At 54.8% G+C, this 27788-nt stretch overlaps 2 protein-coding genes and 1 long non-coding RNA gene across 8 annotated transcripts in view; 1 reads left to right on the plus strand and 2 right to left on the minus strand.

Moving 5' to 3' along the window:
* Positions 1–1774, minus strand: part of ZNF316 (zinc finger protein 316) — a 19926-nt gene extending 18152 nt beyond the window's left edge. The window contains exon 1 of the mRNA XM_046666526.1: positions 3–1774. The gene's annotated coding sequence lies outside the window, so the exon portion shown is untranslated. The remainder of the gene's footprint in view (positions 1–2) is intronic.
* A 6-nt stretch (positions 1775–1780) lies between these two features.
* Positions 1781–5951, plus strand: LOC124242431 (uncharacterized). Of its 4 annotated transcripts, none has more exons than XR_006889446.1 (4): positions 1781–3364; positions 4921–4971; positions 5316–5505; positions 5604–5951. It is a non-coding gene; the product is annotated as an uncharacterized LOC124242431 (long non-coding RNA). The 4 variants fall into 4 exon arrangements; XR_006889444.1 differs by having other exon boundaries at positions 5799–5951; XR_006889445.1 differs by having other exon boundaries at positions 1781–2593; positions 3167–3364; positions 5316–5951.
* A 15024-nt stretch (positions 5952–20975) lies between these two features.
* On the minus strand, positions 20976–27766 carry ZNF853 (zinc finger protein 853). Of its 3 annotated transcripts, none has more exons than XM_046667420.1 (3): positions 27381–27766; positions 26519–26636; positions 20976–24098 (listed from the first exon to the last, which is right to left on the minus strand). In XM_046667420.1, the coding sequence occupies exons 1-3, from the start codon at positions 27705–27707 to the stop codon at positions 22264–22266; spliced, it is 2280 nt and encodes a 759-aa protein (XP_046523376.1). In that variant the 5' UTR covers positions 27708–27766; the 3' UTR covers positions 20976–22263. The 3 variants fall into 3 exon arrangements, with proteins under 3 accessions (XP_046523376.1, XP_046523378.1, XP_046523377.1); XM_046667422.1 differs by having other exon boundaries at positions 26519–26641; XM_046667421.1 differs by lacking the exon at positions 27381–27766 and adding an exon at positions 27012–27328.
* Positions 27767–27788: the final 22 nt, after the last annotated feature.

The following is a 27788-nucleotide window of genomic DNA, read 5'->3' on the forward strand; positions in this document are numbered from 1 at the left end:
ACCGCGCGCCGGCCGAGCCGAGCCGCCGCCGCCACCACCGGGCCGGGCCGGGTCGGGCCTGCGCGCCCCGCGCTACACAAAGTGACGGCCCCAGAGCTGCGCGGCGGCGGCGCGTGGGCACCGGAAGTGCCGCCGCCGGCCCCGCCCCGCCCGCGCACACGGGGGGGGCACTTCCGGTCACGCGGGGTCGAGCGCGGCTCCCGCAGGGGGCGTGCGTGGGGGCAAAGGAAGCTCCGCGCGTGCGGGGGAGCCTTCGGCCCCGGCCCGCCCCGGGGGACTTCAGTGCCCCATGCCTGGGGACCGCAGCGCCCTCTGACCCGAGACCCCAACCCCGGGGACCCCGGTGCCCCCTGCCCCGAGACCCCGGTCCCACCCCTGGGGACCCCATCGCCCCCTGCCTCCAGACCCCAGCCACACCCCTGGGGGCCGCAGCGCCCCCTGCCCCGAGACCCCGGCCCCACCCTGAGGGACCCTGCTGCTCCACCCCTGGGCACCGCAGCTCCCCCTGCCCTGGAGACGCCGGCCCCACCCCTGGGGACCCCGGCGCCCTCTGCCCCTTGAGACGTGCGCGAGGTCCCGCGGCCCTGAGCGCGCGCGCCCCGTCCCGAAACCCGGCTCCCCTTCCTCATCCGACCATGATCCAGGGAGCGGCTGCTGGCTGCCAGACCTGCCCTCGGCACCCTCCCCAGGCCCCACGACGATGGAGGGAGGCGATGACCCCCTACGGGGTCTCGTGGAGGCGTCCCTCTGGCCAGCGTGCTGTGAGACTCAGACGAGGTGGGGCGATCCCTGGCCGCTGATGGATCGCCCAGACTGGAACCAGTGGGCCCGGGGTCCACAGCTCACCGGCCCTGCTTCCTGGGCCACTAGTGCGGGCAGGGCCAACGCTGGGTAAGCGTCGGGGAGGGTACCCCGGAATGGGGGAGGACGAGGACTGAAGGAGCCAGTGGGCCGGGTACCTGAGTGAGTACAATAAGGAGCGCGGATCCCCGGGAGGGACGGGATCAGGACGTGGGGAGGGTCCGCCTCTGGGAAGGGAAGGCAGAAGCCATAGGTGGTCGCTGTCGGAGCTGTGAGAAGGTGAGGTCAGTGGGCTCAGGGGCCACCTGCGGCCCTCCCCCAAATCTGTGTGCATCCACCCCCAGGGAACCCAGCAGAGTCTGATGGTGAGCTCTTGCTGCCACCGAGGTCGCGCCCTTTTTCAGCCTGGGTGCAGCCCCACTCAGGAATGGTGTGGCCCCGCTCCTCCCCCAGCTCCCACCCTACGGATACCATTGCTCTTCTATTTTCTGGAGTGTCCCCAGCCTTGGACCCTCAAGACAGGCAGCAACCTGGCTGGGCCCGGGGCAGGTTCACAGCTTCTCCCCTGCGGAACCTCAACCCCGACCTGGTGGACTTCTCAGGCCCACGGAGGACTCACTCCTCTGACCCGCAGAGGGCTGCAGCTCCCGCCCAAGCCAGCCTTGCCCAGCCCAAAGCGCCAGCCGCCTGCCAACTCCAACATCTCGATGATTGTGTTTGGTTCCTGGTGTTTTAAAAACGGTTTAAAATTAATGACTAACACTTACAAATTGAGAGTCTCTTGTAAAAAGATTTGAAAAATCAGAAGATCTGGCAACACGGAGCCCGTGCTTTGCAGGGCGCCGGTCACAGGGGCTGCGAAGTGACCAGCCCCTGTGGATGAGGCTGGACTGTGCCTCTCCCTTTAATGCCCGCTTCTGCATGGCGCCTCCTGTCTGGTCCTTTGAGTCTCTACGATTTGGAGCCCCAGACGGTATCTTAGACAGTTCTCTACCCTTCCCCCCAAAATGGTTCCAATAAGAGGATCTGAATGCAGGGTAACTAACAAGAGGAGGCCAGGTGAAGGCCAGTACCAGGAGTGGGGGCACCAGAGACTAGCCCCTGGGCCTGAAGGGGTGGGGCAGGGATGGAGAGGGCTGGAGGAGTGGAGATGGGGTCACCCGGTGGGAGCTGTGATTGTGGGGGAGGAGTGTGACTACCCCGCCGCTTTCCCCCACCCCATCCTGTCAGCACTGTCCACTGGCCAATCCTCATCCTAATCTGGAGGCCAAGGGAGCCCAGGGGATGTGGTCACAGCCAGAGCCTAGAGCCAGGTAGACAACAATTGGGGGGGCCAGGTGGGGACAGGGAAGCACCAACTCCATCCCTGCCTTAGAACCTTCCACCTTGTCAGACAGGGACCCCACGTCACCCCAGCATCTCCTCAGATCTCCTCTTGGCCTGTCCCCACCTGATGCCTAACCCAGGACCCGGTTTCTTCCCCTCTCTTCTCTGCAGAGGTTTTCGAAGGCACCAGGCTCGCCCCTCAACAGGACCTGCCCTCCATGAGGTTGTCTCTGCCCAAATCTCCCCCTCAGCTGACTGCAGTCCTCCAGAGGCCAAGCAGAGAGCTGCTACCCGTGGGCCCCTTGGTTTCCTCCCCTCTCGAAGGGTCTCCTTCCCATGGCCCCTGGGAGCCTGTCTTTCCTCTGGTTCTGTGACAGGCAGAATCCCCAAACCTCATCCCGCCCAGGTCACTGAGTGATACAGGCATGCGGAGGCCCCACGCTCTGCCCAGTTCAGTGTCTCCCAGGTCAGTGTGAGGCTTGACCTCCCCACACCAGGTGTCCCCTCCCCTGTCCCACAGCTGTGACTTCAGGAGCAAGATGCACTCAGGTAGACCACACACTGTTCTGTGAGAATGAAACCCAAGCCGCTTGCTAGGAGCCCCATATCTGTGTTTATTTTACATCAAATACACATGATTCCCCGCTTTTGTGACCCCACCTGACCCCGTTCCTTCCGGGTCTGCTCTCCACCGGACCCGGGTTGCATGCTTGAGTGTGGGCCTTGCCAACGGCCTCAGACTGGCTGAGCCTCTGCAGATGACCCTCCCCTGGGCCCGACGTTGCCTTTGTACCTACTCGGGGTAGTGCTAGGCTGTCCCAAATGGGCCACACCTGGGCCTCTCAAGTCCTAAAGTCAGCTGGCCTTGACCCTTCCAGCCACCTAAGTGCGGAGCTCCCAGGGTCAGGGCTGGCTGCCCCAGGCACCTGTGGGCTTGGCCCCTGATGGGTGGGCCTCCCTTCACGCGGTGCTGGAGAGCAGGGGAGCCTGGTTCAGCCTTGACTCTCCCTCTATCCCTCCCCTTTACTCCCTCCTGCAGCCATGTTCCAGAAAGTGCTGTGTGCTTGACTGCTTGGGTCTCGTGAATCTCACAGTCCTGCCAAGGCCTGGCCGCTGGCCCTCCCTGGCTGCCCCTTCCCGGGGGTTCTCAGGTCCTCAGCAACATCCCTCACTCCCTCCGTGGCCAGCAGCCTGATCCCTGCTTTTCCTCGGTTCTCATCGGGGATTCTTGATCGGGGTGTGTGCTCACTCGTTCCCACGCAGCGTGTGCCTCTCACACCCATCGAGTGCTGGGCCCCGTGCTCACTCCAGGGGTTCCTGCGGAGCTCAGGCCCTGCTGTCTAATCAGCGGGGAGGGCCAGGGAGATGGAGGCCTTCCCGTGGGGTCCTGCGGCTCACCAGGCCCTAAGACTCGTGTGTAGAGGGGTGTGAGAACCCGATGGGGGGCAGAAGGGCTGCGGATTGAGGCATGAAAGCTGATGGGCGATCCCAGTGCTCTGGGGGGGGAGAGGTTAGCAGGGGTGGGGACAGGCAAGAGCAAAATGGAGCAGGCCACCAGGGCTCCCTGCGTTCCCAGGACTGCTTGTGGTGAGGGCAGGCTCAGCTGAGGCACCAGCCCCACCCACAGGGAGATGCCATTCAGGGCCGCGTACCACGCGGGCTCCCAGAACTCAAAATTACCATCGTGCCTGGCAGTGGCAGAGAGCCCTTTGATAACAAGGGTAAACGCAAAGGTGCCAGTGTTCCATGCTATGGATGATCGGGAGTCGGTGGGATTTGATGCCATTTTTTGACGTTCTGGGCTGGGATCTATCTGTGATCAAGTCCTGCCTCTGCGAGGGACAGCTGATGGGCCAGAAACACGAGGAACGTCAGAGGAAGGGACCCACTCCCACTCGAGGCCTCTGCCAACATGAGGCAGCCCTGGGAGAGAGAGAAGGCGAGTGAGCCTGTATCAGCAGCTGGTGCACCCTCCACCCAGCTGCTTATGAGCCAAGAGGAGAGAGGTGACTGGGAGTGTGTCCCGGAGCAAGGCCTGCCCAGGCCTGTGCACGCTGAGAGAGCAGGAGGCAACAAGAACAAGAAAAACACCCAAACTGGACATCGCCACTCAGCCCAGCCAGCGACTGACCTATTAGTCAGCAGCTTTTTCCCTCAAGGGCGCTCAGAAGGGGCTCCCGAGGTGGGCTGGGCAGAGGGGAGCAGCAGCCCCTCCCAGACACAAGGGCTCGCCTCAGTTTGAGCTCCTCCTGCCCCGTGCTGCCTGGGGCAGGGGACAGCAGTGAGGGACTTGGGGCCTCCAGGGCTGGAGGAGGGCAGGTCCCAAAGTCCCAACTGTGAGGAGCACCCTGAGAGCCAGGAACTGAGGGAAGCAGAAATGGGACAGGTGGCATTTCCGCCACACCTGAAGGACAGCTAGAGCCTGGGACACAGTGGGGCAGGGGAGACCTGGCCGGAGCAGGGGCCTGGAAGTGGGGAGCTTGGGGCAAGACTAGGGGTCTGGAGTCATCTTGGGGCTGGAGCCTCACATCTCAGTGGAGGGCCCGTGGCAGCAAGCAGCCACCAAAGGCATCAAGCACGTGGGTCATGATTTGCCAAGATGGATGGATGGAGGTGGGGGTGGGGGGGTGCATGGCAGGTTCAGGTGGGCAGCAGGAAGCTGTCCAAAGGCTGTTGAGGTAACCCAGATGGAAACTGACAAGACTTGAAGGTGACAGTGTCTTAGTCCATTTGGGCTGCTGTCACAAAGACACCAAATGCTTCGCTTAAACAACAAGCATTTCTTTCTCACAGTTCTAGAGGTTGGGAAGTCCAAGATCAAGGCGTTGGCAGATCCATTGTCTGGTGAGTTCGTACCTGGTGCCTTCTTGGTGTGTCCTTATACAGTAGAAAGGGCGAGGAGATCTCTGGGGTCCCTCTCATAAGGGCGCTAATCCCATTCATGAGGGCTCCATTCTCATGACCGAACCACCTCCCAAAGGCCCCACCTCCTAATGTCATCACACTGGGGACTAGGTTTCAACATAGGAATTTGAGGGGACACAAACATTCAGTTCACAGCACAAAGTGACAGAGTTAAGCTGCAGAGATGGGAATTTCTGTCTGAGGAAAATCTGATCACTTTGGGGACATCCCCTGGTTCTGTGATCCTTGACACCGTTATGAAGGACTGTCTGTCGTTCTTCCAGAGAGAGCCTCTCCCTGCCCCAGTCTCTCCCTCGGATTTCTGCATCTGCCCAGGCCCTGAGTCCATCCTTGCCTCCTGCCTGGCAGTGCAGGGCAGCCTAGGGGAAAGGGCGGACAGGAGGAGCAGAGATGACAAGCAGAAAGAAACAGCCAGGAGTGGGGTCTGGCCTGCAGACAGACGAGGCACGAGGGGTGAGAAAGACTCCCTCCTTGACCCAACTTGTTATCTGAACCTCATCTCAATTAGGCCTTGATTTTTTGGCTTCCATGTCTGTCTTTGCATCACCCAGTTTTAGCAAAAATCCCATCAAGTCGGTTTAGCCAGAATCTCCACCCTCGATATTTGATCACCCTCCATATCTGATCGAAGTCTCCCCACACCATCCCCAGGAGAGTTCTGGTCACCCTGGCCTGCCTTCAGCAAGAATCCAGTAGGGTCTGTTTAACCAGAGTCCCCCAAACCCTACCCCTGATGTTTCTCTTAGTGATTTTCCATCCGCTGACTTCCTCCCACCTGCTCCTTGGCTGTGAATCCGCACTCGTCCTTGCCGTATGTGGAATTGAGTCCAGTTCTATTCTGAAGTCTCTTTTCCCCTATTGCATTAGATCTTAAATAAAATCTGCTTTAGCCACTTTAATAATCATCTGGCTCTGGTTCTCTTTAACGGTGGCCCTGTGCTGTCTCCCCACGCTGGGCATGTGAGGTCTGGGCGGAGACATCAGTCAGCACCCTGCTGTGCCAGGCTCCTTGCCAGTCCTGGCCTGAGAGCCCAGGAGAAGCCCAGGAGGGCTTCCTTCAGGAGGTGACAGCTGAGCAAGTCCCCAGAGCCGATTGGGAGTGAAGGCAGTGCATGCCAACAGTGGGTCTGTGCGGAGGTGGGGCCAGCCCGAAGACCCTACGCTCCAGCTCCAGCGACGACATCCTGGACCTCACAGAATTCCAAACGCAGCCAGGTGCCTCGTACTTCCCACATCCCCGTGTCCCTGCTGGTGAGCCAAAGGACAGCTGACACACAGAATGAGCCTCATGACAACCAGTGGGTGGACTGACAGCCTCCTCACCACCAGCATCCCCCGTGGAGGGCATGGGAGGAATGGGGCAGATGATACACCTGGTGAACTCTATTTCATGAATACACTTTTTTTTTTTTTTGAGGAAGATTAGCCCTCAGCTAACTACTGCCAGTCCTCCTCTTTTTGCCGAGGAAGCCTGGCCCTGAGCTAACATCCGTGCCCATCTTCCTCCACTTTACATGTGGGATGCCTACCACAGCATGGCTTGCCAAGCAGTGCCATGTCCGCACCCGGGATCTGAACCAGCAAACCCCGGGCCGCCGAGAAGCGGAACGTGCGAACTTGACCGCTGCACCACCGGGCCGGCCCCCATGAATACATTTTTATGTACCCCCCACCAAACTGTTTATAGATATCCGAGTGACATGGAAATTGTATTAATGCAAAAGCATATGGTTTATTTTTTTGGAGACCATTCGATTTCTTATATCTTATTTTGATGTGAGCATTTAAAACTGCTGACTACTTCTCCAGATGAATGAGAGAAGTCAGTCGAGATTGAGTTCAGCAGTGAGCAACAGGAAAGTCCACCTAGACAGCAGACTGTGCAAACCAAGGTGTGGCCGTCCTCAGGTCAGAGGCATCCTGAGGGCGGTGGTCGAGGGCTGCTCGAGCAGCTCCCCCAGGCCATGGACAACCTAGCCCTCTCCGTTTCTCCCCTCCCCTCCCCTGAGTCAGTCACTCAGCAGCCTCCTAAGCCATCCTGTGAGAGAAAGCATCAAAGAGAAAGTCTCTATGTGAGGTTACCTGGTCTCTAGCATCTCTCTGACACTTGCTCATCTCCCATCTAAACAAAGATAATTTAACAGCATCATTTTGTTTCCATTGTATTCACTTTTTTTTTTTTTTGCTTGGGGAAGATTGCCCCTGAGCCAATGTGTGTGCCAATCTTCCTCTATTTTATGTGAGATGCTGCCACAGCATGGCTTGACAAGTGATGTTAGGTCCACACCCAAGATCTGAACCTGCGAACCCCGGGCCGCCAAAGCAGAGTGCGCAAACTTAACCACTACACCACCAGGCCAGCCCCTTCATTGTATTCATTTTGACAGCTACCTTCTGTTTGTGTCAGGTGACACTGATTTTCCATTTGCAGTATAGTCATTTGCCGCATCACAATGTTTCGCTGGACAATGGACCGCATGTATGATGGTGGCCCCATAAGATTAGTACCATATAGCCTAGCTGTGTAGTAGGCTGTACCATCTGGGTTCGTATAAGTACTGTGGGAGAGGAAGAAATTTTCCTGTATCCTTTTAGGTTTCTCTGGCTAGTCTAAGAATTAAGTTGACAAGAGACAGATTAACAGGGGAAAAACAAATAATAGTTCAATAACACATATGCATGGGAGAAACCCAGGAAAAATGAGTAACTTGCCAAAATGGCCAAAGCCCTCACCTTAAATAACATCCTCAGCTAAAGACAAAGGAAGATGTTGGGGGTGGGGAGAGTCAGGGACTGCAAAGGGAAGGAAGGCGGGTCCACAGGTAGGAGGAAAGGAGCAAATGTTTGGAAAACAAGTGTTTGGCCACACAGAAACAGAACAGAGAGGGGAGCCCAACAAACAGCTTTTCTAGGTTCCTCCCTATCCACCACCTCGTGTATGTTATGCTAAGGTGATAGCTCACTCCTTGAGACAGGTTTTTTTATCTGAATTCTTTTAGGCAGTTACGGGGAAGTAACCAGAAAAATTTTCCGAGCCTTTTATTTCTTAAAAATAATCAACCTAAATAATCCTCACATTAAACAGGCACGTTTTGGGGTGGCAAATTTTGTTCACCTTCAGTACAATCTATGATGTTTGCACAATGACAAAATTGCCTAATGATGCATTTCTCAGAACGTATCCCCATCTTTAAGCAATGTGTGACTGTATTTAAATCGTCTTTTAAAATAAAGTTAGCTGGATTTCCAGTTTCTGGTCCAACATTGGAAGTCACCACTCCATCATCACAATAAGAAACAAGTGAAAATCAACAATTGGCTTTAGATTCATCAGAGAATTGAGGTCTTAGGGCAAACCGCTGCGCCCAAAGTTGGAGAGACAGACGGCAGGTACAGGGAATCCCAGCTTACTGGAGCAGAAGCCCCCTGGAGCCAGTGCCAGGCAGGGAGACAAACCAGAACTGATGAATGGTTAGAGGCTCAGTGAGAACAAGTCTGAGATTTCAAAACTCCAGTGGGGCCCGGGCTTCGGAAGGCCCTGCACTTTTGTGAGTTTTATCTCCAGGAGCCCTACCAGGTTCTAACAGTGAAAAGCGAAGGAAAAAAACCCTCATGCTTCTGGCAGGAGAAGGGGGAAAGCAACCACTTTTAAATACGTCCAGAGTGCTCTCTTGTTCTTAATAGAGTCTGCTCTCAGAAGAAACTATTTGGGACTGGCCCTGTGGCCCAGTGGTTAAGTTCGTGCACTCTGCTTCGGCGGCCCAGGGTTTCACAGTTTGGATCCTGGGTGCAGACATGGCACTGCTCGACAGACCCTGCTGAGGCGGCGTCCCACATGCCACAACTAGAAGGACCTACAACTACAATACACAACGATGTAGTGGGGGGCTTTGGGGTGAAGACGAAAAAAAAGATTGGCAACAGATGTTAGCTCAGGTGCCAATCTTGAAAAAAAGAAAAGAATTTCTTTTATGAGAGCCTAACCAAGCCAGAGGAAGGGAAATACCTGACTCCAGCACGTGCTGGTCTTCCATGTGGGGGAGGGGAAATACCCAACTCCTGCCCCCTCTAACCTTCCTGTCTCCCCTATGTGGGGAAACACTGAGAAACATTTCTGAAGGTCATGTCCCACAGGCACAGGCTTGCTAAAAGACTGAGACCTAACAGTAAGATTATAGAAAGCTCCCCCCACCCATACCCTACAATCACATCAACAAGGCTCCCCTATACGACAAGGGAATACAACTAAAAGAATGGTGTGTCTCAGACCTTGTTTTGAAAGAAGTCTCTAGGAAAATCCAAAGACAATAGGGGAGAAAAAAACAAGGAGACCAGAGGAAATTTTAGCCTCTAACACTTACAGCTACAGCAAACAGTAAACGAAGCCTAACTCCTAGCCAGATAAATATAAAACCTCACGCTAAAGGCCTATTGGACTCAGTTCTTTTTACCCAGTACATCATGTCCTGCTTTCAACAAAAAAAATTAAAAAGCGTACTACAAGACAAAAAACACAATTGGAAGAGACAGACTCAGTACAGAAGTTGGAATAATCAGACCAGGAATTTAAAACAACTGTGATGAATATGTTAAGGATCGTAATGGAAAAAGTAGACAACATGAATGAACAGATAGGTAACATAAGCAGAGAAATGGAAACTCTAAGAAAGAATCAAAGAGAAATGCTAGAAATCAAAAACACCGTGACAGAAATGAAGAATACCTTTAATGGACCCATCAAGAGACTGGACACAGCCAAGAAAAAAATCAATGAGCTTGTGAAACGTGGATAGAAATTTGCAAAACTGCAATGCAAAGAGAAAACAGAATTTTTAAAAATGCAATAGACCATCCAAGGACTATAGGGCAATCACAAAAGTTGTAGCATAGGCATAATGGGAATACCAGAAGGAGAAGAAAGAGAGAAAGGAGCAGAAGAGATATTTGAAGTAATAGTAGCTGAGAATTTTCCAAGATTAATGGGAGACACCAAAACATAGATCCGGGAAGCTCAGAGAACACCAAGGAAGATAAATACCACCGAATCTACACCTGGGCACATCATACGCAAACCGCGGAAATTCAAAGACAAAGACAAAATCTTGAAAGAAGCCAGACAAAGAAAAACTTTCCCTATAGAAGAGCAAGGGTAAGAATTATATCAGACTTCTCTTCAGAAATCACGCAAGCAAGAAGAGAGCGGAATAAAATAGTTAAAGCATTGAAAAAAAAATGCCCACTAACATAGAATTCTGCATCCATCGAAAGTGAAGGAAAAATAAATATTTTTCTCAGACAGACAAAAATTGAGAAAATTTGTCCCTGGTAGGCCCGCTTTGCAAGATGTGTTCAAAGAAATTCTTCAGAAAGAAAGAAAATGATATAGATCAGAAACTCAGATCTACATAAAGAAAGAAAAAGCATTAGAGAAGGAATAAATGAAGGTAAAAAAAAATCTTTTTCTTTTACTTAACTGTTCAACACATAGCAATTTATATAAAATAATAATAACAACAATGTATATGGTGCTATAAGCACCGAATGGATAAGTGAAATGAATGACAGCAATGTTAAAAGGGACAGGAAGTAGGAATTGGGAATATTCTGTTATGAAGAACTTGCACTTGGGGCCGGCTTGGTGGCACAGCAGTTAAGTGCACACGTTCCGCTTCGGCGGCCCAGGGTTCGCCAGTTCAGATCCCGGGTGTGGACGTGGCACCGCTTGGCAAGCCATGCTGTGGTAGGTGTCCCACATATAAAGTACAGGAATATGGGCTTGGATGTTAGCTCAGGGCCAGTCTTCCTCAGCAAAAAGAGGAGGATTGGCAGCAGATGTTAGCTCAGGGTTGATCTTTCCCCCCTAAAAAAAAGAAAGAAAGAACTTGCACTCCCCATGAAATAGTATAGTGTTATTTGAATGCAGACTTGAATTAGGTGTGAATGTATACTGCAAACTCAGGGCAACCACTGGAAAAAAAATCTTTAAGTAGAATTGATATACTTAAAAGAAACAATGAAATCATATAAAGTGCTCAGTTAACCTAAGAGGATGCAGAAAAAGTGTTGAAGACAAAAAAAAGATTCAAAGAACAAGGGCAAAAAATGGAAAATGGTAACAAATATGGTAGCTATTAATCCAACTATATCAATAATCACCTTAAAGTAAATTTACTTCAGCTAAAAAGTGACTGGATTTAAAGAAAATTGTTAAGCAAATGATAGTACAGGTGGTAGGTCCATGTGGCAAATTTGATGGAAGTCGTGAAGCATCGGTCCAGGAAAGAAGGGGACTCCCCACCAGAGGAGGGGACAAGGGACTGGCACCTTAGAACCATCATCATGACAATGTTGGGGAGGACGGATTAGAAGGGGCCAGAAACCCAAGGCAGATATTTCTGATTGAACATAGGGAACTGACCTCATGCATTTATTTCCCTCCACAAAGGACACTGAAAGTACAGTGAAGGTGGAGAAAGGGGTATGTGTCCACAAGGACAAGGAGAATAGGAAGGAATCATCAGTGGACGAGAAATCCCAACACATGCTTGGAGGGCAGAGGTGAGGAGAATGGCCTGACCCAAGGGAACAGCAGTGGGATGGGGACCAGACACTGGCAGGAGCGGCTGAGTCCTGTGGTTACTGCTTTTAGAGCGACTATCAGAGTGATAATTGAATACTGAAGTAGTGACAATCCATAAAGGGGTTAGGGTGAACAATTTGGGCTTAATTTTAAGGCAAAACTTGGTGCACAGTTAAATAGGATTTATGGTAGATAAAAGAGGCTGAAAATTGCATGCAGCTCCTCCCACCAAGCAGTAGAAACTATTTCCCTCTATTTGATCAGGGCTGGGCTAGTGACTTACCTTGATAAATAGGATGTGGCATAAGTGACACTGTACAACTTCTAAGACGAGATTATAAGAAGCCTTGCAGATTCCAAGCCCAGGTTTCCTGGGACCCAGCCACTCTGCTGAGAGATGCCCAGGCCACATGGAGAAGTTATGCGTGGGTTCTCCAGTGGACAGCCCCACCAAGCTCCCAGCTGACCGCCAGTATCAACCACCAGCCTCGTGACGAACCCTTTTGGATGTCTCAGCCCCAGGGAGCCCTCAGATGATACAGCCCCAGCTAACATCACAGGGAGCAGAACCATCCGGCTGAGCCCAAGCAGCCTGCCCAACCACAAGAAATAATACAGTGTCTGTTGTTTTAAGCCATAGTTTTCCGGTGGATTATTGCACACCAATAGTTAACTGAAACAGAGGGCAGTGAGAGAAGCAGAGAACATCCAGGACTCTCAGGAAAGTGTCTCAATGTCTCCAGGTGGACAGTGCTGCCAGCCATTGAAGGGAGAAGTCAGGAGAAGCAGCTTTGGCCAGGAATTGAGAGCTCCACGTGGCCTTATTGAGCTTTAGATCTTGGACACATCCGAGGCGGGGAGACCGGGGAGTCCTCAGGTCCAGGGCTTAGGGGAGAGGCCTGGGTGGTGGTTGATGTCACAGGCTTGCAAAGAGTCACCTGGGGACCCTGCCAGACCCTACCTGCAAGGGAGGATCCTAAGGGGATCACTGTGCCCTTCTACCATCCGGGGCCTCACAAAGTCTTCATTTCTACCACATATAAACTTTTTAACATTGGAATAACAGAAAGCCTTATCTCATAGAAGATCCAACCAGGGGAAAGAGTGTTTTAGACTCTTCCTTGTTTTAGATGCAACAAACATATTCCACGCACCCACCATGTGCCAGGCCTCTTTGCAGTATTATTTCACCTGTTTGATACACAATGACCCAGAGCAATCAACCCTCTTTCGCCCATTTTTCAGGCAAAGAAAGTTGTCACATAGTAACTGGGGGCCAGAATTCCAATCCCCAAGTCCTCGCTGGAGGACCGTTGCTATTTCTTTTTTTTTTTTTTTTTTTTTTTACTGAGTTATTGATAGGTTACAATCTTGTGAAATTTCAATTGTACATTAATGTTTGTCAGTCATGTTGTAGGTGCACCACTTCACCCTTTGTGCCCACCCCCCACCCCACCTTTCCCCTGGTATCCACTAAACTGTTCTTGGTCCATAATTTTAAATTCCTCATATGAGTGGAGTCATACACAGATTATCTTTCTCTTGCTGGCTTATTTCACTTAACATAATTCTCTCAAGGTCCATCAATGTTATTGCAAATGGAATGATTTTGTTCTGTTTTGCAGCCGAGTAGTATTCCATTGTATATATGTACCACATCTTCTTTATCCATTTGTCTGATGCTGGACACTTAGGTTGCTTCCACGTCTTGGCTATTGTAAACAGTGCTGCAATAAACATTGGGGTGCACAGGACTTTTGGGATTGCTGACTTCAGGCTCTTTGGATAAATACCCAGTAGTGGGATGGCTGGATCGTATGGTAGTTCTATTTTTAGATTTTTGAGGAATCTCCATACTGTTTTCCATAGTGGCTGCACCAGTTTGCATTCCCACCAGCAGTGTATGAGGGTTCCTTTTTCTCCTCAACCTCTCCAACATTTGTTGCTATTAGTTTTAGATATTTTTGTCATTCTAACAGGTGTAAGGTGATATCTTAGTGTAGTTTTGATTTGCATTTCCCTGATGATCACCGTTGCTGTTTCTTAAAAGATCCCCAGCTGACCCAAAGGAAGCAAAGACCCGTAAGTGTCAAGCTCTTTTCTGTTTCATGGCTTTGACTTCCTCTTTCTGCCCGGGGATTCTCCGTCTTACCAAGGAATTCTGGGCTTGGCGCCTGATAGGGCACGAATACAGCCCAAAGAGATATTTATCTATTTGCTAAGGAAGTAAAAGGACACCCTGTTCCCTGCCATTATCATGACTAACATGTCACAAAGGGGCAGGAAGGATGTCACGCCTGGTGCCTCTGTCCATCACTAGGCCCCAAAATAGAGAATACCTTGAGCCCTTTCCTGATCCCCCTCCCCAAAAACCACCTTATCCTTGCCTTTTGCAAACCCTTGCAGATATGATCATTATGTGAAATATTTAGATTAACTATACTCTTGGTAATTTTGTGAGTTTAAAAAAAACTCCCATTGCATTTTTCACTTGAGGTCTGGACCGCTTTCCCAAACTTCCTTTTCTTAAACTCTTGTCTCTACATTTTCCTTTTACGTCTCCCAACACACATGAACTAGTTGGGCCTGACTGGCTGCCAGCTCAGAGACAGAATTGTGATCTAAACACAGAAAAGCAAAGTCCTCACAATGAGTGAGGGCACAGGGTAAAGGTGGCAAAGGTTGACTCAAGTCAAAGAACCGCCAGATGTGGCTGAAACTGCAGGTGGGAGGTGGGAGTGATGAGGGTGCCAACGGGCCTGCTCAGCCGCCCCTACAAAGCCCTGGGCCCTGGAGTGGGCTGTGTCCACTGGGAAAAAGGAAAATTATTAAATTTGTGCAAAGCCTCCACATGGATGTTGTTGGTCCTGGATGCACCCTTTTGCGCCCCTCAAAGAATTTATCAGCGAGTCACGGGGAGGTCAGGACCACAAGGAAAATTCTCTTGTGGCTTCTGCTTCGGCCCAAGCAGACCATGGAGATGGGGCTCCTGTCTAGGTGCACATGTCTGGGTCAGAAAGATGCCCAGACAGTTTGGACCTGTTTCCACAGGTGGAGAACTTCCGGGGGTCAGAGGATGCTGCAAGATCCCAGGACTCACGTGACAGTAAAACTTGGAAATACTAGGGGAAAACCGAAAAAACCCAAAAGATGAAAGCATAATTCAAATGGCAATAACTTTATGTGACCCACAGAACGATGGCAATAATACCATGAGACCCAGCGTTACTCGATCTTGTGTCTGTGTCCCACCTAAAACTGCCTGGTGTCCACGGGCCATGTGTGTCACACCCTGAAGAGCTGCTGCTGCCTTGGTGGGGAGGTGGAAGGATCTGGAAGTGGGAGTGTCTCCTGGCCCTGGCCCCCGCCCCCCAGCCTTCAGGCCCTGGGGTTTTGGCGTCACAATCCAGGTCTCCCCTGGGGTCTTGGTCATTCGCTGCTGTCCTTGCCTCTGCTTCCTTCAGTCCTGTGTCCCTCTGACTCCTCTTCCAGGGTTCAGGGTGGGGGGTGTCACATGTCTCTGCAGCTGTGTCCTGACTTCTGTCACAGGAATCCAAGTCTGGGACTCACTGGCCCTGGGAGCTCTGAATGGGGGTTGAGCTGAGGGTGGCTTCCCGGCTGCACAGACAGGGGTTCAGGACGCAGGGAACCGGGGGTGGGGGCAGCAGGCAGGGGCCCTAGGGACTCTGGTTAGGCAAGGTGGGTGAGCAGCCCAGCTACTGGACCATACCACCCCATGGCCCCCATGAAGGATCCGCCCATGACATCTGTTCTAGCCAAAAGTGCAGCGGTGAGAGACAGCTCAGGTGACGTGGTTCCTGTCCCTCTGCAGGGTGGAGGAGGGTGCCTGTTCCTGCCCCTGCTGCCAGACTGCTGATGGGGGCGGGGGCGGGGCTTGACAAGGACTGGGGACTGGGCTGGCTTGTAGTTGGGTGGCAAGAGCAAAGTAGGGGAGGGTCGGGGTAAGGAGGGCGGGGATCAAGGTTGGGCAGGCCCCCCCAGAGGCAGGGTCTGACTCATGGGATCTTCTAGGGGCCACACGTGGCTGGGCTTCCGGGCCCAGGCGTTATCTTGGAGACAGTGGGCACAGAGGGCAGGCTTAGTCAGTCTAAGATGCCTATCGGAATGGAGAAGTCAAATAGGGGTGAGGGAGATGCTGAGAAGTTCTGGGGAGAAGTCAGGGCTGTAGACAGGAGGAATTTGGGAGTCTGGGGTGAATGGCTGGTAATGAAGGCCAGGGGCTGGGTGAGGCCACCTGGGTAAGGCTGTGGACAGACCCTGGGACCCACCTACACTCAGCAGTTGAGCAGAGGAGAACCCAGCAGGGGAGATGCAAAGGGAGGGCCCAAGATTGTTCACGGCTGGGCTTCCTGGTGGAATTTTGTCCAGATGAGTAAGGAGACTCTTTCTATCTCAACCCTGCAGTCACCTCCACGGATGCTGCTGGAAACCCACGGGTCCGCTGGGTCAAGGTGCCCCTCTGGCAGCGAAGATGGGGAGAGGATACCTGTACAAACTTCCAGGACTAGAAGAGGAGCCTCTGCAAGTGAAGACCCAGGGTGGCAACGCGCTTGGGTGGAGCTCTCTGCAGGTGGCCATCCGCAGGAACTGGGGTGCACGCAGAACCGTTGTGAATTTCCACGCTCAGCATGGCACGTTTCTTACCGGTGAAGAATGGAAAAACCAGCTCCTGAAGACAATGGCTGAGATGTGAGGTGTATCTGTATTGCTGGGAATTAAAGTCGGACTCGCACTCTCAATTTTCAAGTGTGACTGGTTGGTTCTTTTTCCTGTGAAGCCCACCGTGGGTCAGCGGTTCCACGGGGAATTTGTTAGTGTAAGGGAGAGGACTGTGAGGGAAATGCATCACAATGCGACCTCTAATACGGTCTCAGACGTGTGTGAAACCAAAGCAACGAATCATGCTTAACCTCCAAACCAAGACGACAGTCCTCTCCCATATGACCCAAACACACCAGCTCCTTCCCCCGGAGGATGCAAAGCCCCTTTATCCATCCTTGGCTGACGTCATTGCTCTTCGACCTTAATTCCTCGTAACTTAAATACTGAGATATAAAGTTAACTACTGTTAGTGCATTTTATGTGAGATGGCAGGGAAACGGGAGAAGGAGAGGGGAAAGATGGTTAATATATAAACGAACAGATTCACATGGAAATACGAGTGAAACACTCCAAGCTCTCCAGCCCTCGTTTCTGTACCGGATCCCGCAGTCATGGCTGGTATTTAGAACTCCCTTCTCGCACAGCAGTCTGTATTCCCTTTGCCCCCAGAAAGCCTCTGAGTGTGGCCAGCCTTAGCCAGAGACAGAAAAGGGGACATTCTTGCAAACGTAGTTGGCTCAGCCCAGTGACACACAAAGATACCCCACCCCTTCCATTTGTAGTGGTGAAACAAAGTTCCCATTTTGCACACATCTGTTTAAGAACACTGTCAGTGGGGCCAGCCGGGTGGCAGAGTGGTTAAGTTCACGCACTCCCTTCGGTGGCCAGGGGCTCACAGGTTCAGATCCTGGGCACAGATCTAGCACCGCACGTCAAGCCACTCTGTGGCAGCAACCCACGTGAAATAGAGGAAAGATTGGCACAGATGTTAGCTCAACGACAATCTTCCTCACACACACACAAAAAGAACACTATTAGTCATTTAAGAAAAATATTGTCATATTAGTGTAGGTGGATATAATATGCAAATGACCAAAGAATGGGAAACACTGACCCATAGCATTAAATACAAACTCCTTGGCTTGAAAACCATGTGATTCCACAGAATCCAGCCCCTGCCCAGCTCTCCCCCTGAGTCCACCACGTGTGTCCCATAGCTCCTACCTTCCAACAATCCAGACACTCACCGCCCCTAACCACATCAGACCCTTTGCACGTAGTGTGACTTCGGTCTGGAATGCCTCCCCTCCAGTCCTCTCCTTGCAAACCACTGCTGACCCAGCAAGACTTCTCCTGTGAGGCCACTTGGATCCCGTGGTAGAGTCAGTTGCTCTGTCCCCCACAGCCCATCCCGCGGTAGGATCGTTTTTCCGCGTCTCCTTCTCCCACTGGGCTGTGAGCGCGTCAGCAATGCCCGTCAACACCTGGGGCCTGCCTGCTCTGCACCTGGAACAAGCCCCTCCCAAGACATGGCCCTCCCCTCCCCTCAGGCTTTGCTATCCAGCCCATGTTGGCGCCTGTCTTAGGTTCTCCAGAAGCAGATGGCAGAAGACCATTTGTGTGTAAGTGTTTGGCCAAGGAAATGCAGCTGGGGGAGGCTAGTGAGAGAGGGGGGCGCAGCCCGGGAAGGGAGGAAGGGGGAGGTCCCGGGCAAAGTCCCGCAGCGGGAAAGAAGCTTCTGCTTCATCCCAGGCTCCTCGGGAGCAGCAGTGGTGTCTCAGACTTGTCCCGACCTGAGACCTGAGGCAGGGAGCTGAGCTTTCACACTCCCACACTCTTCAGAGTTCGGTCAGGGGCCACTTCCCCTTCTCTGAGAGTGTGTGAGTGGCAGATGCTGCTGTGGGGAGCCTGGCAGGGCAGGGGGAGCCCACCCATCTGAAAGAGGATCCATCCAAGGAGATGTGGGCTGAGAGTCAACGTTTGCCCAAGCCGCTCCTTGCTCCACACAGACCCACTCCCGTCCCACATGAATCCCGCTCCAGGTGGAGAACACCGGCCAACTAAGGGCTGCTGGGATTCCTGCAGCCCCCGCCGCTGCGGTGGGCCCTGAGGGCCTCGCTGATCCTCCTCATCTCCCCCCTCATCCTGGAATCCCCTCGCCTTCAGCATCCCTGCTGGTCCAGGGGGCTTGTCTGATGGGATAACTTCGCCCCTGAGGGGTCAGAGCCCCTGGTTGAAAGACTGGATACGCCAGTCCCCTCAGGAAATGGTTACTCAGGGAAATGGCTGTTGCCTACTTGGGGAAGGACTGAGGAAATCGCCACTGTATACCATACTGTAAAGAGTGGCACTGTAAAGTCCGTCCCCAGGGGACAGCTTCTCACAGGGAGGGACGCTCCCCACAGGCAGCTTCTCCTGTGGTGGGTGGGCTCTGCCTCAGATCTAGGAACTGGGAACAAGATGGTGACTTTCCATTAGAGAAGCTGACATTGGTCTTTCTGTTTTTGGATAGGTGTCAAGCAATACCTTAGTTGGCCGCCCATCCATCTTGGCCCTGGGAACACCGTGGTCGTTACCCATTGCCTAGAGCTCCTTGGGCGTGGGCCTCCTGGTTCCCAGCCCAACCTGACTGCCCATTTCAGGGATTACGTCTACTTTGCCCTGTTGGTTAAGTGCTGCTTCTAGCCACTGCTACTCCGGGATCCTGCCACCCCCGTTGACATGAGGGAGTCCAGTTCCATGACAGCACCTCCAACGTCAGCCCTGGTCTACAGAAAACAGCCCCTGCTGAGCAACTCGACGAGGCCAGCACCCTCTCGCCAGCACATTCCTTATCTCCGTAGGGCAAGGAGCACCCTCTGGGCTCTCCCGAGACCATAGTCAACAACGGGTTCTCAGGAATAAAACAGATCTATTTTCTCTGGACCTCGGACATCTTCCTTGACACTCTGCCAAGGCAGTCCTGGCAACTCCAGCTCATTTAATGTGGGCCATGGTCATGTCTGAGCTTCCAGAGCCATCTCAGGAGAGCCTGGCTCTGGTTCCAGGTGCCCTTGCCAGAGCATTACACTTAGGTGGGCCACAGAGGAGTGCTCCCAATCAATAAAGCCTCCCTCGCCAGCCTCATAGCCCCCGACTTCCGGCCCCTCGCCCTCCAGGCCCACTCCTGGGCATGCTCCCTGCTTCCTGCCTGTACACATTAGCCAGCTGGTGAATAATTCCTCCTCTCCCTGAGCAGAGCCAACACTTCCCAGCCGGGCTGTGCTGGGCCCCGAACCTTGTTACAGGTCTAGTGACCAGGAAGGGAGGCGGTGGCAGATCTGAAGGAGGGCAAAGGTTGTCTTGAAAGACATCTGCCACATTGACACCTCAGCATGGTCTCCGGACAAAGTGGGGGCACAGCTGATATTTTTTGCAAGGCAAAATGGGCCTCTTCTGCACGCCCAGAGGGTTGGGGGCAATGTGGGGGCTCGGTGTTCTCAAGCACGTCGCCCAGATATCCTCAGTCCAAGCCGGAGGGTCCCACTCCCTCCACATCAGGGCCCCAACGTGGGAGGAGTGCAGCCTCCTCTGAAGTCCCACTGCCCTTGCGTGAGGCCCCGGGCGTGGTCTCCTGCAGTCGGCCCTGGGCGAAGGAAATGAGGGTCTCCTTAGATGCTGCACGGAGGCCTCGGACTGTCCCTCTGTGCCTTAAGTTAATTAACTGTGAACCCAAACCTCTCATTTTCCCTCATCATGGCATTAGCTATGCTCAGCAAAACCAACCACGTCCCCACTCCTGTCACAACCCTTGCTCCCACGTCTCTCAAGTGCATGACGCAGGGTGTCCTCTCCCACCTGGTACCCCGTCCTGTCCATCAGCACAGCAGCCAGGGGTCACCACTCACCACCCACAAGGTGGATCCTGTTGCTACGATGGGCCGATGATCCAAGCCCAGAATCCCACCCTTAGACTTCACTCCCAAGGGCCACTGTTACCACCACCAGTCTGGGGCTCCTGAGAAGCAGGCCTTGAAACAAGGATTCGTGTGCAAGCGATTTATTAAGGCCGTGCTCCCAGGGGGTGTCAGAGTAAGGGCAGTGGGACAGGAAGGGAGAGGAAGCAAAGTCACAGTGCCTTCTCAAGCAAATCCCACGAAGGAGCTCCGATGAGAGGCCATAGGCCCACTCTGGAGGGTGCTTCCCGCCTCTGAGCTGTCCCCACGGGAAGCACAGAGCTTGGCTTGTGGCCTCCTCCCATACCTGTCTCTCCTGGGCTCAGGGCCATCATGGGGGAAGCAATTCTGAGGTATGTCCAGCCCTCTGCACAAGGGGTCAAGGGGCACCCACAGCCCCAGGGTCCTCCAGCAAAGATGGGTTGAGGTGGGGATTCTCGGAAGCAGAGGCTGGACGACGGAGGGACACAGAATGGGAAAAGGAGCTGAGAGACTGGTTGGGTGTCCGGGCTGGGAGGGCCGTCAGGACACCCCTCCAACAACAGCACGTATGCTCACTACTATCACGACACTCCTCAAGTGTCTACCCTCTGGTCCTTGTCCCTCCCGTGAGGGTTTGCTGAATAAGCTCATCCCTGGCCAAGGGCCTCAGGCTAGAAGGAAGGTCTGGGGTGAGGAGCACCGGCCATAGGCGTGGACCAGAAGTCCCTTGCTCTAGTACAGCCCGGGAAAAAGTTCCACGGAAACAAAGCGCAGCGGCGAGACACAAAATCCAGGGGCGAAAACACAGACAGGACAGTGTATCTCTTCATTTAAATTTATTTTTCATCTTTTGTTTCTCACTTACCAACACACTTGTAAAACGTAGCAGGCTGTGTTAGTAAAAGAGAAGCAGGGAGGAAAAGAGGGGGCAGGATGGAAGCAGCCACACATGGGAAGTCAGGGGCAGGAAGCATGGGGGGCAGAGTGGTGGGCAGCCTCCCCTACCGTCCTGCCCTCCCCAGGCATCGGCGATCGCTCCTGCTCTTACGGACCCCCAACAATTTTGTAAACGTCGTAAACAGCATTTCTCTTGCTTCCAACTCTTCTTTCCAACATTCTCCCTCTGACCCCCAGCCTGGCCCAGGAGAACTGCGCCCCTGGTGCTCAAGGCCCCAACCCCATAGTCTCAGTCCCTGGACAAGCATCTGAGAAGCCTAGAGCTGGCAGATCCCAGGGACTCCAGGGCTACCTCAGAGCTCTTTCCTGGGGGCCACTCCTTTGGACCTTGAAGAGCACTCCCAGAATGCCCTCTGCTTCAGCCACAGGCTTCTATTCAAGAGGACCCCGGGCATGGGAACAAGGCAGCAAAGAGGCCAAGAGCCAGCCTTGCACGCTTGCTGGGACCCTGGGTTACCCTGGAGCGAAGGTTCTGCCTCCGCCCAGGGCAGGACTTCTGGCATTTGCACACTGACCCAGTGGACACTCTGACCCTGTGTTCATGAACACAAACATTTTAATCAGGATTACATCCACCCTGATGAATTTTCATTCTAGAAAGGATTTTCAAGGCAAATGCCACTGAGGACAATTAAATGCCTTGATCAGTTTCCGACATAGTGCAGATCAGTCTCCTTTTTTCCCCATCTTTTTTTTTTTTTTCCCCTTGGAATAATTTTCGCCAGGATCAAATCCTTTTCATGTGCGTTTTACCACATATATTTGATTCCCTGGTTAGTGTCCCATCTGTGTCAAACGTCATCAATTGTCACATCTGCCTCTGCCAAGTTTTCTCCTGTAGCTGTCGCGTCTAGGAAGTCCAATTTTCCCGGGGAAAACCTTTGGCGGACCTCTCACCCACGGGCGCCCCCTAACCAATCGGGACCGCTGGGCAATACCCGGGCTGTGTCAGCCGCATGGGTTTTCCTCCTGCGGAGCGTTTCTGAGGGTGAACCTGTGATCTGCACTCCCCGCCTCGGGTCATCGGGGAAAAGATGGAAGCCTTTTCCCAGCGACATTCCAGGATGTCCCGAGAGAGACCGCGGAAGGGGTGGCGACGTCCCAGCATGGGCTTGCCGGCCTCGATCGCCCGGGTCACGGGGCCTTGTCCGCCGCCCCCGCCGCCGGCTCGGAACGCGGGGGCCCGGCGGCGGGGGCGCGCGCTCCCCGCAGCAGGCCGAGGCCCCGGGAGCGGCCGGCGCCGTGCAGTTGGCGCTCGTGGCGGCGGATCTGCACCTTGTGGCGGAAGCGCTCGCCGCAGTCCTCGCACACGTAGGGCCGCTCGCCCGAGTGCGTGCGCCGGTGGCGCAGCAGGTTGGAGGAGACGCTGAAGCGCTTGCCGCAGTCGCCGCAGGCGTAGGGCCGCTCGCCGGTGTGCGTGCGCTGGTGCTGCACGAGCGCCGAGCTCTCGCTGAAGCGCTTGGCGCAGTAGGAGCAGGCGTAGGGCTTCTCGCCCGTGTGGATGCGCTGGTGCGTCACCAGGTTCGAGTGCTGCGAGAAGCCCTTGCCGCACTCGCCGCAGCGGTGCGGCCGCTCGCCCGTGTGCGTGGCCTGGTGCCGCACCAGGTCAGTGCTGCGGCTGAAGCCCTTGCCGCACTCGCCGCAGATGGTCGGCCGGTCCCGCGCGCGCCGCCGCCGCCGCTGCCGGGCGGGCGTGAGCGCCGCGCTGCCCGCCGGGCCCGGGATGGCCACGACCGCGGGCGCCGCCACGGCCGGCAGCACCATGAGCTCCTGCAGCACCACGTAGCCCGGCGGGGCCACCACGACGGCGGCGGGAGCCCCAGGGACCGACGCCCCGCCGTCCCCGGCGGCTGGCACCAGCTCCAGCTGCAGCTCCGGCTGCACGGGCGTCAGCTCCAGCTGCACCTCCTGCTGCGGGGCCCCCAGCTCCACCGGGGTCAGCTCCAGCTGCACCTCCTGCTGCCCCTCCAGCTGCTGCTGCTCCAGCTGCTGCTGCTGCTCCAGCTGCTGCTCCAGCTGCTGCAGCTGCTCCTGCAGTTTGAGCTGCAGCTGCCGTTGTTCCTGTTGTCTCTCCAGCTCCTGCTGCCGCTGCTGCTCCAGCTCCTGCTCGGCTGCCAGGTCCACGGGCATGAGCTCCAGCTCCACCTCCTCCTCGTCTTCCGGCTCCAGGGGACGGGGCTGCAGCTGCTGCTGTTGCAACTGCTCCTGCTGCTGCTGCAACAGCTGCTCTTGCTGTAACTGCTGCTGCTGCAACAGCTGCTGTTGCTGTAACTCCTGCTGCTGCAACAGCTGCTGCTGTAACTGTTCCTGCCGTTGTAGCTGCTGCAACTGTTCCTGCTGTGGCTGTAACAGTTCCTGCTGTTGCTGCTGCTGTAACCGTGCCTGCTGTAACAGCTGCTGCTGTTGCAACGGCTGCTGTGGTTGTAGCTGTGCCTGCTGTTGCTGCAACAGTTGTTGCCCTGGCACTGGCTGCTCTTGCGACTGTCCCTGCTGCTGCAGCGGCTGCAGTTGTGGTTTCGGTCGCTGATGCTGCACGGGTTGGGGTTTTTCCTGTCGCTCCTGCTGTTGTTGAGACGGCTGCTGCGGCCCGTCTTGCTGCTGCAGCTGTAACTGTTCCTGCTGTTGCACCGGCTGTAGTTGTGGTTTCAGTTGCACAGTTGGGGGTTCTTCCTGTAGCTCCTGCTGTTGCTGAGACAGCTGTTCTTGTCCATCTTGCTGCTGCCGCAATTCTGGCTGATGTCCTAACAGCTGGCTTTGTGGTTGCTGCTGCGGCAGCTGCTCCCGCTGTGGCTGTTGTCGCGGCTCTGGTTGCGGTTCTGACTGTTGCAGCTGCACCTCCTGCCGTTCTGGCTGGGCTTTCTCGGTGATTCCACTGGCCCCCATCGGGGCTGAGGCTGCTGGCCGTGGTGGGCTGCTGCTCCTCTCCTGAGCCTCTTCTTCCTCCTGACTCTCACTCCCACCACTGCCACCTGTAGTGGAAACGGCAGGAAGCCAGGAGAGGAGCATCTACAGGTAGCTCTCTGGCACAGACCCCAGGACCTTCCCACCTACCCTGCCCCACGTACAGTGACTCTAGGACACTCTATTGAGCTCACATCAGAGACCCAGAAGCACTGGAGCAAGTGACAATGGCAGCATGACAGAAACTAAAATGCCCAGAGGTATGGGGTTGGCTTAGAAATGTGCCCAAGGGACTGTTGGTCACGTCATGCGGGACCCCAGCTCCCCGACCTCTCCTCTGGGCCTTCCTCCACACAAGTTCCATGCTTAGATCCTGGCAGCGACACCAGCATGGGTGCCGGGGCACCCAACACCATTCCCTGACAAGTCCCTTGTGCTTACCCGCCATCCAGTGGGAATCCATGAACCGGCCATTCCCACAGCCAAGCCACATGTCTATGCTGAACTCTGACCTCAGTTAGAGTCACACCTTAAATAAATGAAACTTGCCTTTTCTGTAAAGAATAGAGAATTCCTCTAAAGCTGCCTGGAAGTGTTTCCACAAGCGTTTTCGAAAAGTCACCGAAGTGTCAGAGAGAATGTGAGGTTTCCAGCAGGAAGTTCTCAGTTCAGACCCTAACTCTACCAGTTAGCAGCTGTCTAACCTCCTGCAGGCTCAGAGCCCTCCTCGTCTGTAAAAGAGCTCACTGATACCCACACCGCCAGCTCAGAGAGTGCAACAGGAAGGGCCCCGTCATATCCCCTAGAACCTGGTAGGTGCTTGAAAAATCCCCCTTCCCGTGGGTTGGGAATTAGTTTGTAAACTAAAACACAGTTTAGAAATCCCAAAGGTACAACTAGCTCCCTTTGAAACAGCCTAAGGACTGGAAATGTTTCGTTATTCTGGAATAGAAAGGACTAGCTCATAGCACCAAGGCAACGTGGTGACTGGCCAATTTCTTAACCTCTGGGAACCTGAGTCTCCTGATCTGCAAAAGGAGGTAAATCCTCTTCAGGGACGTTGTGAGAATTAGAGGGTATAAATGTACAGGCCCAGGGTCGCGCAGGAAGAGAGTAAGTCCTGCTAAACGGGAGGCGCTCTGTTGCTGCGTTTCACTTTCTGCACAGCATCCACCTGCGGTTTCTCACTCTACGCATTACTCCTGTGTTACCAGGAAGTCCTAATTCCTCTTTACATGTGGGATCCTAAGAGGCTTTCTCTGTCCCCCAGTTTGTTCCTCTTGCAGCATCAAATTTTCTATTTTGCAATGGAAAGCAGTGTTTTGATTTATAAAAGTTTGCTTTCTGGCCACTTTTCCAGGAATATATTGCCTTAGTAAAACCAAGAGATACCTACATGTAAACAACTTCCTTTCAGAAAACTATTCCTAATAATCTTTGCTGAGGCTAAGGGATCAGTGAGCACATTTCTTCCTATACACTCACACCAGTTGGGAGTACGCGGGTGGTGGGTGAAAACAGCCATGAAAACCTGTGCTCCAGAAAGTCCAAGGTCTCAGACACTCCCTTCTCCCACCACTTTGGGAAGCGGGGGACACATCACACCTCTGTAGGAGTCCTCCCATGTCTAGCAGGGCTCGGCCATGTGACCACTCCCGACTTCCTGCGCCAGCATTTTTAACGATGACGTTTTAGTTAATGGATAGTAAGGTGTCGCCTGATGTGTGTATTCTCGCAAGATTTCTGTCAGTTAAATTTACAAGGCAGAAGAGTCCTCGTTCGGTCTGCTCTGTCCCACCTGACCCTCCCATCCATTCCCTTGGTCCTTTTCATGCTCTGTCCAACCCTGCCCCAGCCCCTCGATCTGCACCCAAAGCACAGAGCAGAAAATCGGCTCCCAGGGGCCTGGCCATCATAGGTTTGTCTAGAGTGGGTTCCAGAGGGAGAGGCGGCCTTGGGAGGTTCTGCAGGGCCACATTTGCCTCTGGGCAAAGGGGGAGAAAGATGGATGGAAGCAGAGGTCAAGGAAAAGCGGCCCAGATCAGAGGCCACAGGGAAAAGAGAAGCCATGGGGCTAATGCCTGAGGCACAAGGGGCAGAGAGAGATAATTCGATCTGGGAACTTGAGTCTGGAGCTGGGGACAGGTGGGAGGACAGTGGGGGCCACCTGACCGCTGGGGAAACACCAGCACACATCCGGGGTCCGGGGCATGAGCTGAGACTGTCTGCACCGCCAGGGAACCGCTCAGCAGCATGACCGCAGCCCGAGAGAGCATGTTACTCCGGGCAGCTGAAGTCGGCTGGGGTGAGCAGGTGCGGCCCGTGCTCCATGCCTGAAACTGCCAGGTGGGCGCCCTCCCAGATGGCAAGCTGCCCTCCTCAGGGCCCCTCTCTCGGCCGGGCAGGCCTGGCTTGTCCAAGGATCCTCACGGGGGACCTGAGGACTATCCCCTGGTCTAGGAGGTCAGAGGTCCCCCCAGACCCTCACCTGAGAGGGTGTCAGGAGCTGGGCCCCCATCTTCAAGACACCGAAGTTCCAGCACGAAGGTCTCGGTTGCCGGCCCCAGCTCCATCCTGGCAGTCAGACCGAGACGCCGGGGAGCCGGCTGTGCTGAGAGGAAGGAAGGGAGCTGCTTAGAGGGACAGGAGTCCCCAGCCCAGTGGCACTCACTGCCAGAGAGCCCTCCACCTGTGCCTCGCAGACCCCCACCCCAGAGTGGGCAGCTCCACCCCTGCTGAAAAGGGAGGCCCAGCTGCCAGGGCCCACTCCCCTGCACAGGGGCAGGCCCCACATTCAGGCCCCCGCCTAGGGGCCGTCGAGACAGCTGCTCCTCACTCAGAGACCACTGCGGGCATCAGGCCCTCCCCAAGATGGAGGGCCGGAGTCCCAGAAGGGACATCTGGGGAAGTTTGCAGAAAAAAGAGAGACTTGTCCATCTCGCACCCCCTGCCCCCTTCAAAGCACTGACAAGTCTGTTCACCTCCAATTGTCTCTTGCCTCCCAGACAACTCCCGGGGGCGAGCCCAGCTGTCCCCGGCCGCGGGCTCCAGGCCATGTCTGCCCAGGTGCCACCTCAGCCCCTGGGCCAGGCAGGTTTCCAGAGCACCACAACCCATGGGACCGGCGGCTGCCGGCCTGGCCCTGTGCCCAAGGGCTCCTGAGGTCTGGAGGGTTCCCCGCCTCTCTCCTGCGCCCACCCAGGGGCCCTGCGGAGGTGTCCCCACAACCAGTCCTCTCTCTCCTCCTAACAGGATGACTCCGAGTCCCTCTGGCGTTTCACGATCCGGCCCAAAACCTCTTAAGAAAAGCGTCCCCGGGCCGCCCAGCTCTCCCGCCCGCTGGGCCTCACCTGGTACAGCATTTCCTGCTCCGCACGCAGCCTCTGCACCGGGGGAGGTGTGGTCAGCAAAGGCTGGAAGGCGCAGGCCGGAGCGTTCAGCCAGCTCCTTCCTGAGGCGCCTCCATCCAGAAAGAGCCGGGGAGGCGCTGGGCCCCCCGGGGGCCTTTCTGGGCGCTGGGGAGGGGCTGCCGCCCTCAGGGGGCCGAGGTCGCCCCGGGCCGGAGAGGGGGCCGAGCGGAGTTCCAGGGACAAGTTGGCGTCGGCTCCCTGGCCGAGGGGCGGGGAGGAGGCAGCGCCCGAACCCGCGCGGGCCCAGGGCCGCCCGGGCGCGAGCATCGCGGGCGCCGCGGGCTCCGGGGGGCCCCGGGCGGGGGGGCCCGGGCTGAGGGCGGCGGGGGCCGGGGTCGCCCGGGGCCG

The sequence above is a fragment of the Equus quagga genome, chromosome 7, assembly GCF_021613505.1.
Source record: "Equus quagga isolate Etosha38 chromosome 7, UCLA_HA_Equagga_1.0, whole genome shotgun sequence".
Classification (NCBI taxonomy): Eukaryota; Metazoa; Chordata; class Mammalia; order Perissodactyla; family Equidae; genus Equus; species Equus quagga.